This window comes from Microcaecilia unicolor, chromosome 3, assembly GCF_901765095.1.
Source record: "Microcaecilia unicolor chromosome 3, aMicUni1.1, whole genome shotgun sequence".
Lineage (NCBI taxonomy): Eukaryota > Metazoa > Chordata > Amphibia > Gymnophiona > Siphonopidae > Microcaecilia > Microcaecilia unicolor.
Window position 1 is genome coordinate 344,978,998 of NC_044033.1, and position 17,367 is coordinate 344,996,364.

At 46.5% G+C, this 17,367-nt stretch overlaps 1 protein-coding gene across 1 annotated transcript in view; it reads left to right on the forward strand.

Moving 5' to 3' along the window:
- The window catches only part of SYNE1 (spectrin repeat containing nuclear envelope protein 1), a 982,166-nt gene that overhangs the window by 106,745 nt on the left and 858,054 nt on the right, over window positions 1–17,367 (forward strand). The window contains 2 exon segments of the mRNA XM_030198470.1: window positions 12,315–12,410; window positions 16,755–16,838. Of these exon segments, the coding sequence (XP_030054330.1) occupies window positions 12,315–12,410; window positions 16,755–16,838 (180 nt within the window).

Consider the following 17,367-nt stretch of genomic DNA (forward strand, 5'->3'; position numbering starts at 1 on the left):
GCTCAATTGCTTAAGAAGTCAATCAGCCCCCAAAATTGGCTGCTAACAACTAATTATTGGCATTAATTTGCCTTAATTAGGATTTACAGCAGATCATATTCTGTAACGTTCCATGCATAAATCCTAACATGGGTACATTTTGGGGGGACGTGGATTGGGGCATTTCAGGGGCGTTCCAAAATTTTATGCATGTAAATACAGAGTTCAAACCATGCCTAATTTAGGTGCCAGCATTTATACCATCTTTTAACAGGCATAATTGCCAGAGCCTAAAGTTAGGTGCGGTTTATTCCCTAAGCACAATTCTATAAAGGATGTGTACTCTTCATAGAATACTGCGCAGTGCATAAAATTTTCAGCGCCAATTTTTAGGTGCCACTTATAGAATGCCTTAGAGAGGCATAATCGAACGGGGCACCCATGTTTTCCTGAGGACGTCCTCGCATGACGTCCCGCGAAGGGGCAGGGAAACCCGCATTATTGAAACAAGATGGGCGTCCATCTTTTGTTCCAGTAATATGGTCAGGGACGCCCAAATCTCAACATTTAGGTCAACCTCAGAGAAGAACGTCCCCGATTTTCAGCGATAATGGAAACCGAGGACTCCCATCTCGGAAACGACCAAACCCAAGCCATTTGGTCATGGGAGGAGCCAGCATTCGTAGTGCAGTGGTCCCCCTCACATGCCAAGACACCAACTGGGCACCCTAGGGGGCACTGCAGTGGACTTCACAAATTGCTCCCAGGTGCATTTCTCCCTTACCTTGTGTACTGTGCCCCCAAAACCCAATCCCCACAACTGTACTCCACTACCATAGCTCTTACGGGTGAAGGGGGGCACCTATACAGGGCCGGTCTTAAGGCGAGGCGACCGAGGCGGCCGCATAGGGCCCCGCGCTCAGAGGGGCCCCGCACGCGCCTCAGGTCGCCCCGCCCGCCCGAGCTCCAGTCCGTCCTTCCGTCCTCCCTCTCAACGAATCCGATGCACGACGGCGGCATGGAGGGGGCGGTCCGCCCCCCCCCCCCCGATGTCAGCGGGAGGGGGGGGGTGCTCCGAGTCACTGCTCTCCTGTCTCCTGCCTTTAAAAATGCAATTTGGAAGCGCCGAAAGTGAAAGGCAGTGCCTCGCGTCTGCCCGCCCTGCTACTAAAATCTGTTCAACGTCATTGGGCCTTCCCATATTGAGTCCCGCCCTCCTCTGAGGTAACTTCCAATTACCGCGAGGGCGGGCGGGACTCAATGTGGGGAAGGCCCGAACAACATCGAAGAGACTTTTAGTAGCAGGGCAGACGCGAGGGGCTGCCTGTCACTGTCTCTCCGACGCTTCCAAATTGTTTTTTTAAAGGCAGTGAGGGTGGTGGGCGGCAGAATGGAGCTCAGCTGGTAGGTGGGTCGGGGAGGGGGAGAGGGACTCAGATGGGAGAAGGGTGGGGGGTGGGGGTTCTCAGGTGGGGGAAGGGTAGGGTGGGGGTTCTCAAATGGGGAGGTGGAGAGGGGGTTCACGGATGGGAGAAGGGGTGGAGAGGGGGATGTTGAAGGGGACTGGGGTTGGGGAGGGGATCACGGATGGGAGAAGGGGTGGAGAGGGGGATGGTTGAAGGGGACTGGGGTTGGGGAGGGGATTCTCGGATGGGAGAAGAGGACAGGTGGGGAGGGGACTGGGGTTCTTGAATGGGATAAGGGGACTGAGGTGGGAGGGGTATTCACGGATGGGAGAAGGGGGTGGGGAGGGGGTTATTGGATGGTTGAAGGGGACTGGGGTTGGGGAGGGGATCACGGATGGGAGAAGGGGTGGAGAGGGGGATGGTTGAAGGGGACTGGGGTTGGGGAGGGGATTCTCGGATGGGAGAAGAGGACAGGTGGGGAGGGGACTGGGGTTCTTGAATGGGATAAGGGGACTGAGGTGGGAGGGGTATTCACGGATGGGAGAAGGGGGTGGGGAGGGGGTTATTGGATGGTTGAAGGGGACTGGGGTTGGGGAGGGGGTCACGGATGGGAGAAGGGGATGGTGGGGAGGGGACTGGGGTTCTTGGATGGGATAAGGGGACTGAGGTGGGAGGGGTATTCACGGATGGGAGAAGGGGGTGGGGAGGGGGTTCTTGTATGGTTGAAGGGGACTGGGGTTGGGGAGGGGATCACGGATGGGAGAAGGGGTGGAGAGGGGGATGGTTGAAGGGGACTGGGGTTGGGGAGGGGATTCTCGGATGGGAGAAGAGGACAGGTGGGGAGGGGACTGGGGTTCTTGAATGGGATAAGGGGACTGAGGTGGGAGGGGTATTCACGGATGGGAGAAGGGGGTGGGGAGGGGGTTATTGGATGGTTGAAGGGGACTGGGGTTGGGGAGGGGGTCACGGATGGGAGAAGGGGATGGGTGGGGAGGGGACTGGGGTTCTTGGATGGGATAAGGGGACTGAGGTGGGAGGGGTATTCACGGATGGGAGAAGGGGGCGGGAAGGGGGTTCTTGGATGGTTGAAGGGGACGGGTGGGGAGGGGACTGGGGTTCTTGGATGGGAGAAGGGGATTGTCACTGGGGTCTGAGAAGGGGCCATATGGGGCCTGGGGCTGGTGGGAAAATGGGGCATGCATGGGTCAGGTGGGAGAATGGTTCTGAAAAGGGGGCCCTAATACAAGGCATATGGATGAAGGGGGCTGGAACTGGGGGCTGAAAAGGAGGGTAGGGATAAGGGGGCTAGTACTGGGACTGGAGGCTGAAACTGGGGACTGGGGGCTGAAAAGGGGACAGGAAGAAGTGGCTGGGGGGCTGAAGCTCGGGACTGGTGGGATAGTGGGGCTGGAACTGGGGGCTGAAAAAAAGGGGCGGAGAGAGGGGCAGATCCTAGATGGAGCAAGAGGGAGGGCAAACCCTGGATGGATGACAGAGGGAGGGCAAATGGTGGATTGAAGGGGCAGAGAGAGAGAGAGGGCTGACAGTGGATGGAAGGGATAGAAAGGGCAGACAGTGAATGGATGGGGGGAGAGAGAGGGCAGACAGGGGCAGATGGTGGGTGGATCATGGAAGGGGCAGAGATAGAGGGCAGATGTGGATGGAAGGGGCAGGGAGAGAGGGTAGACATTGGATGGAGGAGACAGCAGAGAGGGCTGACACTGGATGGCAGAGAGAGACCGAAGACAGATGCTGGATGGAAGGAAGACAGTGAAAAGAAGATGAGGAAAGGAGAAACCTGAGACAACAAACTGTAAATAAAATATATATTTTTATTTTTTTGCTTTAGGATAAAGTAGTATTGTAGATGTGTTAATAAATGTTTATAATATAGAACATGTAAACAAGGTAATCTTTTGATTGGACTAATTTTAATACATTTTTAATACATTTTGTCTAACTTTCGGAGAACAAAACCCCCTTCCTCAAGTCAGGATAGGATACTATATTGACCTGAGGAAGGGTGTTTTGGCCTCTGAAAGCTAAATCTATTAGTCCAATAAAATGGTATTATTTTATTTTCTATATTTGTTTTATTTCTATTTGTTAATTTGAAAAAGTGGTGATTGGTATTTGTTAGTTTTTTTTTTAAATTTACATCTGCTGTCTTTATATTTTGCACAGTACTAGGGGACATTTTTTGTTTCTGTGGTGTTGCATTGTATGCAGAGTCTGGCATCTTGGGGGTTCAGTTTAATTTTTGTCTAAATAGAAAGTTTTAATATTACTACTTATTATATAGTGGATTAGGGTGTATCTGTGTTTATGAAAAAGACATGGCTTTCACTTGGCATTGACTGTGCAGGATCGACGACGATCTGTACTATTCTGTCTGGTTTCATTTTACAATAGGTGAATTGATGCTCTAGTGCTCACTGTAGTGTTTTAAGATGTTTTCCTTTTCTTTGTGTGATTTAGTAGAAATGGCTGCTTATGGTATGGTAGAATTGCTCTATAGGTCCTGAGTGTTTTGTATTCTCGGCATACCTAGTACTGGATTTTGGAGGGGGATTTTAAAAAATGACTGGGAGGGAGGGAGGGAGGCCCTGGAGCTGGGGGCCTTGGAGCTCGGAGGGAGCGGTCTGGGAGCTTGGAGGGAGGGGTGGCCGGCCCTGGAGCTAGGGAGGGGGCGGAGCTAGGGGGCGGGACTAGGGTGGGGCCCCATCAAATTGGTCTGCATAGGGCCCCGCACTTGCTAAGACCGGCCCTGCACCTATATATGAGTACAGTGGGTTTGTGGTGGGTTTTGGAGGGCTCACAGTTACCACCACAAGTGTAACAGGTGGGGGGGGGGGGGGGAATGGGCCTGGGTCTGCCTGCCTGAAGTGCACTGCAGTACCCCCTAAAACTGCTCCTGGGACCTGCATACTGCTGTCATGGAGCTGGGTATGATATTTGAGGCTGGCATAGAGGCTGGAAAAATACTAATATTTTTTAGGGTGGGAGGGGATTAGTGACCAATGGGGGAGTAAGGGGAGGTCATCCCCGATTCCCTCTGGTGGTCATATGGTCAGTTCAGGCACCTTTTTGAGGCTTGGTCTTAAGAAAAAATGGACCAAGTAAAGTCGCCCAAGTGCTCGTCAGGGATGCCCTTCTTTTTTCCATTATCGGTCGAGGACGCCCATGTGTTAGGCACGTCCTAGTCCCGCCTTCGCTATGCTTCTGACACACCGCCGTGAACTTTGGTCGTCCCCGTGACGGAAAGCAGTTGGGAGACGCCCAAAATCGGCTTTCGATTATGCCGATTTGGGCGACCCTGAGAGAAGGACGCCCGTCTCCCGATTTGTGTTGAAAGATGGGTGTCCTTCTCGTTCAAAAATAAGCCTGTTAGTATGTTACATTTTTCACATGCTAACCGGCTAATCCAGAGTTAATGCAGGACCATTGACCGCCTTCTAAATAGGAGGCGTTAAGGCTGAAAATTCCATGTGAAAAAAATTACGTATAAGCGTATTCTCTAAAATACGACTAAATTTTAAAGAATAGGCTTAAATTTCCACGAAGTATACAGAATATGCTGGAGCTCCTCTCCCCACGACCAAATTAGTCACGACCATTTATACCACATTTTACTTGGCATAAATCCTGATGTCTAAATTAGGCATAGAGCGAGTGTATTCTATAACAGCGTGCTTAGATTTTAAAAGTGCCCATGCCCCACCCATGTGACTTAGAATTTACATGCACCACGTTACAGAATATGCTTAGCGAGCTGTGTACATAAACTTTAGTTAATGCCAATTAGTGCTGATAATTGCTTATGAACATCCAATTGATATCGTTGATTAGCTAGTTAACTAATTAAGTTACTTGTATTGTTATAGAATATGCCTTAATTTCTATGTGGAAATTAAGGCTCGATATATAGAATCCAGCAGTAAGTGCTTACATGTTAGCTTGGAGCAGGTACCACGCATTAATCTGAATGCAAATGCATGACCTGCAATAAAAAATAAAGGGGATGTCCCTTCTTGATGCGGCATTAGTTTTTAGCTTCTCTTGAGTTATAGCACATTGTGCCCAAACCTTAATGCATTTAGTAGATGGGTACCTAAATTTTTTAAGACACACTTATGTGAACCTAAAGCAAGCTAATGAATGCAGAACCCTAGCACATAGTCAACAGTTTGGATTTCATTGAAGTATAACTAAAGAGTTAAGAGTGAAAGGTATAAGGCTAATCACCTTATATTTGTTTTTATTTGTTAGCCTTTCTTTCTGGATGGGTCATAGTCTTTATATTTTTCATGAGATAATATTTAACCATCTCTCTGACCTCATGTGCAACTTTCTTTAAATCTGTCACCTTATTTTCTAACTCCTCTTACTCTCTTACCTATCTATATGTTCCATGTTTGCTTTACTCGTCACTATCAATTAAAATGTTCTATTATGTATTGTGTTGACATTGTAAGTAGTATACCGTGCCATGCTTTGTATTATTTGAATATTCTTACTACTGTAATTGCCTATTGCTCATGTTTGACCTATTCTTACTGTACACCACCTTGAGTGAATTCCTTCAAAAAGGCGGTAAATAAATCCTAATAAATAAATAAATTTCAGGACATTTTCCCCCTGAGGCTGGTAAAATTCTTGTAAGAACTTCTAAGAACTCAGGGGGTCTTTTACAAAGGCACGGTAGCATTTTTAGCATGCGCTAAATGCTATAGACATCCTTATGAATATAGGGGCGTCTCTAGCATTTAGCATGCGCTTATTTTGAGTGCGTGCTAAAACATTAGTGCGTCTTTGTAAAAGGACCCCTCAAAACTTAGGGGCCATTTTACTAACGGGCAGCAGGGCTACCACTGGTGTAGCGCATTTTGAATCGGCTCTACCACCAAGCTCGCCCAGGAGCCTGGCGGTAATTGTGGGTCTGCCTTGTACCATTTCCAGTGCTAGAAAATAGGTTTTATTTTCTAGCACTGGTGAGTAAGGAATAGGTGTGTCCAGTGATAATCGGCTGCCTGATTACCACCGGGTTACCACTGAGCCCTCACCGCCTGCTACATAGGAGGCAGTAGGGCCTCTGGCAGTAAATGCAGTGCACGGCCATTTACTGACTCTTTTGAAAAACAACCCTTTTACCCACTGCGGTGAAAGGTGGTCTCAGCACGCAGCAGTCCCAAGCGTTCATGCCACCGCCGGCTACCTTTTACCACCACTTGGTAAAAGGACCCGTTAGTCTTACTGAGGTATCAAATTATCAACCTGTAGCATCTATTTCATTCTTAACTAATGTCATGGAGGGATTGTAGCAAGTCAACTGGTGGAGTATTTGGAATTTCATAACATCTTCCCTGCAGCATTATCGGGATTTAGAAAATAGTTCAGCACTGAGACATTGTTGACCTTGTTATATTCAGAAGCTAGGACAGACATCAGTATGGGTCGTAGTGTTCTCATATTGCAGTTTGACATGTCAGCTGCATTTGATCTCATCGATCATGAAATTCTTTTAAATTTACTAACACATTATGGTATTGGTGGTGCTGTGTGGGGGTGGTTTAGAGGTTTTCTAAAGAGCAGATCTTATCAAATCAAAAAAGGTAATACACATTTTTCTTTTTAATAGGTACCAGAGTGTGGCGTTCTGCAGGGCTCACCTTTCTCTCCCATATTATTTAACTTGATGATGGCACAGTTAGCCATTCGACTGATGTCAGCAGGATATCAAACATGCATGTATGCTGACAACTTCACCATTACCACACCTGTTGATAAATCATTAAGGGGCCCTTTTACTAAGCCACGTAGGTGCCTACATGCGCCAAATTGGAGTTACCACCTGGTTACCGCATGACACTTGCGGTAATTTCAATTGTGGCGCACGTCTGCTATGCGCGTCTGAAAAATATTTGTTATTTTCTGATGCATGGCAGCTGTGCACGTCGAGTGGAATTTGACGCACGTAGACCATTACCTCCCTATTACTGCGTAAGACCTTACTGCTAGATCAATAGCTTGCAGTAAGGTTTCAGACCCAAAATGGACGTGCGGCAATTTTTATTTTGCCTCACGTCCATTTTCGGCAAAACATTTTGAAAAGGCAATTTTTTGTAGGTGCAATAAAAAATAATTCTGTGCACACCTAAAACGCGTCTACACTACCACAGGTCATTTTTCAGCGCACCTTAGTAAAAGGACCCCTAAATTCGATATCACAGGTGATAGAGAAGGGTATTAATATTCTTTCCAGCTGGGTAATTGTTTTAAAATTGAAATTAAACAATGATAAAACTAGATTTTTAGTTTTCAGTAATTCTCACAGACCTTTTTTGAAAACCACTCTAATGATACATGAAACTCCTTTTCAGTTGGAAAAACAATTAAAAATACTGGGTGTTACCTTCAATAAGCATCTTACATTTGAATCCCATATCAAATCACTGACCATGAAAACTTTTGTATACTATGAAGAAACTGGGGGTGTCTTATACTAAGGAGCGTAGGTGCCTACATGCGTCCAGCTAAGGGGATCTTGTACTAATCGACGCTAGTGTTTCTGGCGCGTGCTAAAAATAAGCATGTGCTAAATGCTGGGGACGCCCATATATTCCTATGGTTGTCTCTAGCATTTAGTGCATGCTAAAAATGCTAGCATAGCTTAGTAAAAGACCTCCTAAGTGAATATTCAGCACTGGCCGATTAAATTTATAGCAGCCAAAGATAGGACTGCTATTTAGGCAGTCCAATTTGGCTGATAAACTTAACCGGCCAGCAGTTGAATATTTACAGACTAGCCGTTAAGCCCGTTAAAACGGGCGCGTATTGGAATGTTTTTTTTCCCCAAGGCCCCCTGCCATCCTCCTTCCCTGCCAGCTCCAAGGCCCCCTCTGTCCCTCCCTCCCAGCTCCAAGGCTCCAGTCCTCCCCCTTCCCAGCTGCAAGGCCCCCTGCCCGCCCTCCCTCCCTCCCAGTTCCAAGGCCCCAGGCCCTCCCCCCCAGCTCCCAAGGCCCCCTTCCCTCCCTCCCAGTTCCAAGGCCCCCTGCTCTCCCTCACAACTGTAAGGGGCCCCATTCCCTCACAACTGTAAGGGCCCCCCTGCCCTCCCTCCCAGTTCCAAGGCCCCCTGCCCCCCCCGTGCCTTCTTCCCAGCCAGCTGGAAGGCCCCCTTCAGTCCAGCCCTCCCAGCTCCAAGGCCCCCCTCCTTCTGAGACCTCCCATGTCCCCTCCCCCCCCCAAGGTAGCCGCTACCGCCCCCCCCCCACCCCGGAGTCGCCCCTGCCCCCCCTTCACCCGGCCCGGGCCCTCTCTTCGTTATTCAACTTACAGCAGCACCAAAACAGCAGCAAGCAGCAGCTCCCGCTGGCCTTCCTTCACTGCCTGTGCCTCGCCCTCGTGTGACGTCACGTCGGCGAGGGCGGGGCACAGGCAGGGAAGGAAGGCCGACGGGAGCTGAAGCTGAGCTGCTTGCTGCTGTTTCGGCGCTGCTGTAAGTTGAATAACGAAGAGAGGGCCCGGGCCGGGTGAAGGGGGGGTGGTGGCGACTCCGGGGGGGGGGGGCGGTAGCGGCTACCTTGGGGGGGGGGAGCGGTAGCGACGTCAGCGGTTCCCTCCCTCCCCTTCCGCGCAGTTTCCCTCTCTGTCCTGCCCCCTCCCCCCGTCATCACGTCTTGACGCGGGGGCGGGACAGAGAGGGAAGTCTCTACTGCGCATTTGCAGGTGAGTCGGTCACTTGCCATTTATAGGTTTGATAGCTGACTATCCAGCTGATTTTTGAAAGTGATCGTCGCCCATCTTCCGACATAAATCGGGAGATGGGTGGCGATCTCCTGAATCCGCCCAAATCGGCATAATCGAAAGCTGATTTTGGGCGGCTTCAACTGCGTTCCGTTGCAGGGCCAGGGAAAGTTGAAAGGGGGTGTGCCGGCATGGTAGCGAAGGCGGAACATGGGTGGGATGGGGGCGTGAGTTGAGATGGCCGGCTTCACCCGATAATGGAAAAAAGAAAGCCGGTCATCAGAGGAATTTGGTCCGTTTTATTTGGACCCTTTTTTTAGGTCCAAGCCCCAAAAATTGCCCCAACTGACCAGATGACCACCAGAGGGAAGCGGGGATCACCTTACACCCCCAGTGGTCACCACCCCCCTCCCACACACAAAAAAAAATCAGACATTTTTTGCCAGCCTCAAATGTCATACCCAGCTCCCTGACAGCAATATGCAGGTCTCTGGAGCAGTTTGTAGTGGGTGCAGTGCACTTGAGGCAGGTGGACCTAGGCCCATCCCCCCCACTACCTGTTAGACTTGTGCTGGTAAATGGGAGCCGCCCCAGAACCCCCCAAAACCCACTGTACCCACATGTAGGTGCCCCCCTTCACCCCTTAGGACTATGGTAATAGTGTAGAGTTGTGGGCAGTGGGTTTTGGGGGGGATTTGGGGGGCTCAGTACACAAGGGAAGGGTGCAATGTACCTGGAAGCTAATTTTGTTTTTTTTTATTAATTTTTTAAAATGCCCCCTAGGGTGCCCGGTTGGTGTCCTGGCGTGTCAGGGGAGCCAGTGCACTAGAAATGCTGGCTCATCCCACGCCCAAATGCCTTACATTTCGCTGGATTTGAGATGGCCGGCTCCGGTTTCCATTATGGCTGAAAATCGGAGTTGGCCATCTCATCTTACCCCGCCGAGCGATTTAGCCGGCGCCAAGCGTATTTCAAAAATATGCTTGGTTCCGCCTCTTCGCGGAGCCGGCCCCGAAGATGGCCGCCCATCGATTTGGCCGGCGCCATTCAATTATGCCCCTCTATATCGCGTGATATAGCTGGTTAGCCACTATGGGACAGATTCTATATTTGGTGCCTGAAAATACCGCACTATGAACATTTCCGCCTAAATCTATGCGCCTTCATTTACACCAATGAAAATGTGGCGTAAATCCAGGCATGTAGATTTAGTCACAGAGAGCCGTAATCTATAACAGTGTGCGTAAACTTTGGAACGCTCATGAAATATCCATTTCTCCACCCATAACCATGCCCCTTTTTGCCTGCGTTCTTTAGAATTTAAGCGCACTGCATTATAGAATATTGTGAAGAAACTGTGTGTTTTGAGCCTGTAAAATGTTTTGGATATTTTCCTACATTAATTATGTCTTGAAGTGTATTTCTCCTATTTGGTCAGCAGGTGTTGTTGCTCTGTTGTAAAGCTGTTACTGAGAATGGATGCTCTTTTCTTTAGCACAAAGGAAGCAAGATGCAGTATATTTTTGAAATGTGTTCTGGGCTCTAATTGGCCTTTAGTCTGAAGCTAATTAGCAGTTACTGGTTTTGAGTTCAGTCTTGGCCAGGGAGAAAAGAGACACAGGTCTCTATGTTGAGGCTCTGTGAATTATATGTCCTGATCTTCCCAGGTACTTTTTAGAAAATAAACAAATGTTTAGTTAGTGTTATAATTGATCCGAATTTCAGTTGCTTGTTATTGTTTGCTGATTGCACATTTTTTGTTCATTGTTCATTGCCTGTCTGGACTGATGAAAGAATCCTGGTGGTTTGTGTGTTGGGTCTGTGAGTGCTTTCTGGGAACTGGGACCACTGGGAGTGTGGCCCCAGTAACCTAGAAATCACTGGGGATAATTTGAGAGTAGGAGACTCACCGGCAGTTGTGACCCAGTCAGTGGGAGGAGGATGCTAGTGTAGAGCACAAGCAGCAGGGGCAGGTAGACCTGAGCTGTGTTGGGGATAGACCCTCTAAGTGGCCCTGGGGTAACCCCAGATATCTAGGTGTTTCATGACAAATATGCTTGGCGAGTTAAGTGTGTAAATTCTAATTATTGCTAATTAGTGCTCATTATTGCTTCTTAAGTGCTGTTAACACTGCTGATTAGCTTATTGAGGGGTCCTTTTACAAAAGCGCACTAGCGTTTTTAGCGCACACTAAAAATAAGTGTGCTCTAAGTGTTAGAGATGCCCATATATTCCTATGAGTGTCTCTAGTGTTTAGCGCATGCTAAAAGACCCTCTAAGGCAATTAAGTTACATGACCCATGTACACTTAGATTTCGGTGCAAATCTTTAGGCACGATACATAGAATCCATGGGTATTCGCTAACTATGAATATTCAGTGGAGATAATCAGCTTTTACCTGCTGAATATTAGCAGTTAGCCAGCTAAATGCTATTTAACTGGCCAAGAGCTGTTCCTGCTGGTTAAATAGCTCTGAATATCAGTCAGATTGTCAGTGCCGTAGTGAGGGCGGCTGACACCCGGGGCGGTTCGCTGCTGCGCACCCCCCCCCCCGGTGCAGCACGGCGCACCCCCCCCTCGGCGCGCGCACCCCCTCCCCGGAGCGCATTCTTACCACTAGAGTAGGAAAGGGGGTGGGCGGGAGGGCCGGTCTGCCCCGAGTGCACGTCGCTGGGAGCTGCGTCGGCTCCGCTGGCTCCCTGCTCTCTCTGCCCCGGAACAAGAAGTAACCTGTTCCGCGGCAGAGAGAGCAGGGAACCAGTGGAGCCGACACCCCCCCCAGTGGCGTGCACCCGGGGCGGACCGCCCCACCGCCCCCCCCTTCCTACGCCACTGCAGATTGTGTACATTCTGAAAACCGGACTGGCTGTAATGTTTCCAGGATAGGTGTAAGAAGCCCTGTTGTTGAATAAAACAGAACCATCTCCTGTTATGTTAAAATATTTGACAGAGGTCTGTAACATTCTGCTTTGGAAAAGTACTTCTCCAATTTTATGTTACCTTTTTACATCTTCTGTGGAAACCCAAAAAGATATGGTTAAATGATAACAGCAATGTGTTAATATATAAACTCAGTCTCAGTCTGCTCAATAGTATTTCAGGTTGCTGAATATTGTAATCTCTGTCTAGTAAAAGAATTTGTTCTACAGACTCCAATCATGATCTGTTTTTCATATTTTCAGCGTAACCCCCCGTTGGTCGTTAATGACCTGTTTGAAGATATCAAAGATGGGGTTAAATTGCTTGCCCTTCTTGAGGTTCTGTCTGGACAAAAGCTGGTAAGCATAGAGGGGGGGGGGGGGGTTGATTTTCAGACTCCGGGAGTTAGACTGGCTAACTCCCGCGGTTGGTGCTAAGCCTGGATCTTCAGTCTTGGGCCATTTCTGGTTACCAGTATTGAATATCTACTTTATTTTTAGCCGATGTAAAGATAACGAGCTAAATCGATATTCAGACTTAGCCGGTTATCTTTAAACCGACCAAAGATATACCAAGTTTTCAAAAAGCCAAATATGTCCGCGAAACCTGGTTTAAAAATCGGCAGTTGGTTATATCGGGCAATAGAACCGGCTATCTGCTAGCTGCTAACGGGATATTCAGCAGGGGATAACCGGTTATCCACCGTTGAATATCGGCAGATAGCCAGTTAAGCACTATTTAAGCTGTCAGCAGCCATTCTGACCTGTTAAATAGCTCTGATCAGGGGGAGGGTGTTTTGTTCCTCTTTGCAGCTTGTGACAAATTTTCAGGGAAAGCATAAGAATTATCCAAAGTTTCGGAGGTCATGGTAAGGCTACGGCCCATTGCATAAAAATAGGCTATGTTGCAAATCTACTACTACTACTATTTAGCATTTCTAAAGCGCTACAAGGCGTATGCAGCGCTGCACAAACATAGAAGAAAGACAGTCCCTGCTCAAAGAGCTTACAATCTAATCTAATCATGCATGTTAGCAGTGTTAGCGCACATTAACTGTTCGTGAATGGTGCCCTTAGGTGTGCATGCATGCTTGAAGTCGTATTGATTTGAGCATGGCACCTGTGCGGTCAGAAAACTCATATCCTGTCATAGCTTTGGCTAATGCTTGTTTCACTGAAAAATAGAAAATCCAGTTATCCTCATGACCCATACAACTACTAGAACTCATTTAAGAAGTAGCATGTTCTCATATTTAAAGGTCATGGATACAATTCTAGGGCTTAATTTTTTGTTTCTCTGATTCTTTGGATCACTTAGGTCCCTTAAAGTCAATGGGATAAGCAAATTTTTTAAAATCAAACTTTCTTAAAACTTGCTAGCGGGCATCTGCCACACATGTAGTAACAATTCAAGACACCAACAGTGACATGAAGACCCCATGGTACAGAAAGAGAGGCAAAGGGCACTAACAGTGAGTGACATAATATCTCCAAGTCACTGTCAGAACAGCAACATGGCCCAAAGAGTAGAATGAAGACCCAAGGCAAAGGGGGAGGGACGCACTAATGTGTGCTGGAAGATCTCATGATAATGAAGAGAGGGGTAAAGTGTCACCAATGTTAGCAAAAACACTGTGAAGCATTGGGAGGTTTAAACAGTACCAGCATTGCAAGGCATTAGGAGAAAGATAAGGTGGCACCAACATTGCCATGAATACCCTAAATTTTGTGAGGCAAAGAAACATGAAGAAGTTTGTGATGTCATGGCCAGAATTTAGTGGGAAAATGAGCCCATCTGAGTGGTGCGTTAAGGAGATTCAAGTGTCTACATAAACAGATTTGCCTGGGAGAATTTGGTTGCAAGAGCCTCCTTTCTGTTGCACTGCCAGAAAAATCACATGCAAGGGCTTAGGGCAATTTTATTGAAAGGAAGATTGGAATGCAGCCTAAACTTTTATTTGTGTAGGCTGTCACAAAGGAGCTAAGTCCCAAACACTGCTTCTAGGACAAAAGGATTGTAAAATGTGAAATCAATAAATAAAGAAACCTAGACAGTCAGATCTCAAAACAGCATTACCACTGAGTGGAAGACCCCCAAGGCTAGTTCTACCAATTTTTCATCTCTGGAAAATGTTTGTCTGCGGATTTATACGTTTCAAATATTTGAATGTCTGTGACATATCACCCCAGTTTCTCCTTTCCTTCAGGGTATACATGTTCAGGTCAGAAAATTTCTCCTCGTATATCTTGCTGAAGTGGTTCAGAGAAAAGCGAGAAAAATGTTATGGGGTTTGCACCAAGTCTTTTTACATCCTTAGCAAGATACGGCCTCCAAAACTGAACAGATACTCCAAGTCGGACCTCACCAACGACTTGTACAAGGGCATCAGCAACTCCTTTCTTCTGGTTATATCCTTGTCTGTGCAGCCTAGCATCTTTCTGGTCACATCAGCTGCCTTGTTACATTGTTTCGTCACCATGAGATCCTCGGACACCATCACCCCAGGTCCCTCTCCTGAGCCGAGCTTACCAATCTCTCCCTTCCTATCTGGATCATCTACTTTGGATTTCTGCACTCAAGTGCTTCAATCTGCAATTCTTCGCATTAAATTTTAACTGCCAGACCCTTGACCATTCTTCCAGCATTTGGAGATCCCTTCTCATAGTTTCTACTCCCTCCAAGGTATTCACACTATTGGCTATCTTTGTGTCATCCAGAAAAAGTCAAACCTTTTCTTCTAACCCTTCAGCGGTGTCTCTCACAAATATATTAAACAGAATCGGTCCCTCACCAACCCCACTACTCACTTTCCTTTCCTCCAAGAAGATTCTATTTACCACCACCCTCTGTCGCCTTTCAGTCAACCAGTTTCCAATCCAGTTCACCACTTTGGGTCCTAAGTTCAGCCCTCTCAGCTTATTCATCAGTCTTCTGTGAGAGACTGTATCAAAGGCTTTTCTGAAATTCAAATAGATATCATCAAGTGCATGTCCTTCATCCAGGTCTGTGGTCACCAAGACAAAGAAGTTGATCAGATTCATTTGGCAGGATTTTCCTTTGGTAAAGCTATGTTGCCTCGGATCATGCAACCCATTGGCTTCTGGAAAGTCAACTATCCTTTCCTTCAGCAACATGAGGCTTACTGGCCTATAGTTTCCCACTTCTTCCCTGTCCCAGTTTCTGTGAAGAAGGACCACATCAGCTTGTCTCCAATCCCATGGAACTTCTCCTGTCTCTAAAGATTTATTGAATAAATCCTTAAGAGGTCCCACCAATCTTCTCTGAGCTCTCTCAGTATCCTGGGAGGAATCTCATCTGGCCCCATAACTTTGTCCACTTTGAGATTTTCAATCTGTTTATAAATGCTTTCTTCCGTGAACGGCGCAATATCCTCTCCATTCCCAGATATTTCCTCGGCAGCAGACCGCCATCCTTCTCCAGTATTTTCTTCTGTGAACACAGAGGAGAAATATTTGTTTAGCATGTTCGCTTTATCCTCATCAATCTCCACATAGCTAGTATCAGCATCCTTCAGTCTTACAATTCATTTCCTATCTTTTCTCCTTTCACCAATATATCTGGAAAAGTTTTTGTTACCTCTCTTTTCATCCTTAAGCATTTTTTCTGTCCTATGTGCTTTCATTAGCCATATTTCCCTCTTCGCTTCTTTGAATTTAATCCAGTAATCTTTTCCGTGATCTTCTCATTGTGTTCTTCTGTTTTTCTTGAATGAAGCCTCTTTTGCCTTTATTTTGTTAGCCACTTGTTTGGATAAGCATATAGGCTTCCTGTTTCTCTTGTTTTTGTTTACTTTCTTGTGTAAAGATCAGTTGCCTTATTTATATCAGTTTTCAGCTTGTACCACTGCGCTTCCACTTCTGCAATGCCTATCCCTGCCATCAGCTACTTCTTCAGGTATTCTCCCATGTTACCAAAATCAGTACACCTGAAATCCAGTACTTTGAGTTTTGTGTATCCACACTCTGTTTTGGCTCTTATATCAAACCATATCACTACAAGCTTTTCTCCTGTTCGGTGTCTGTTAGCGAACAAGCCTACTCAAGTCCTAATATTTGCTGTAATTTAATTGATGTATAAATCAGGGCTGTCATCTTTTACAGATATTTTTTTAGTGACAGTCACTTTTTTACTGCCAAACATTTATACTGACACATTTTTTCACTTCATTTTTGGCACTATGGAGCATACTCTGCCAAGGCTTACACCTTGGTGCACCAAGACGTAGTGCCTGAATCCTGGGTGCTGCAGACTTGCAGAGCCTGGGCAGCCTAAATCCAAAATTCCAGCCTGTCTGTCATTTATGGCATTATTATTATTATTATTTATTTTATTTTTATTGAAAGAAAATACCTAATCAGAGAAAAATTTATAACTCCAAAAGCATCAAGACTATAAATAACAAAATTATTATTCAGTATTTTTTGTTCTGTTTTTTTTTCTTTCATTACTGTCAGTAATGTTGACAACATCGATTCTAAATAAAAACTTTTCATTATCATTTAGTCCATATTGGGCTTTTAAGACCTGCAAATATACCTTAATTTGGAATGTTAGTGAGGGATAATGTGTCATGAAAGTTTATCCATCCTTTGTATTAAGAAGTTTCTAGAAATGTTTCATTCATATAACTTAATGTTGCCTGAAAATAGAACACATCTTAACAAGATCTATTCTTCTTTAAGCCTTGTGAGCAGGGTCGTCAGATGAAACGCATTCATTGGGTGGCCAACATTGGTTCGGCTCTTAAGTTCCTGGAGGGAAGGCGGGTAAGTGTGACACTGCCAAAGTAACATTTTTGTTTTATGTGTGGATGGGCATTCTCGATATGTCTAAATCCAATTTTGGACATTTTTCACAAAATGTCCAAAAATGCAATAGTGAACATGGCATCCATCTTTTTGTTTCGAAAATGGTCATTTGCTAAATGTTTTTGTGTTCAGTGCGTTTATCTTTTAGAAAAATTTTGGGGCAAAGAAAAACCTGTCCAAAACCCCAAAACAAGCTATTGGGATGTATGGGAGGTGGGGGTGGGGGGGGGGGGGGTTTAGAATTCATAGTTGTCTGGCCACATAGACATCCCAGCAGAGCAGTGGGGCCCCCTAGGGGGCACTGCAGAGGACTTCACATAAAAGGTCCCAGATACACATCTCACTGTTACCCTCTATATATTGTATAGCGAGCACTCCAAAACCCAACAAAAAACTACTGTATCCAAAAGCACACCAGTACAATAGCCCTTAAACCTGCAGGTGTCACCTATATGTAGGTACAGTAGTTTGTTTTTTTTGGGGGGTT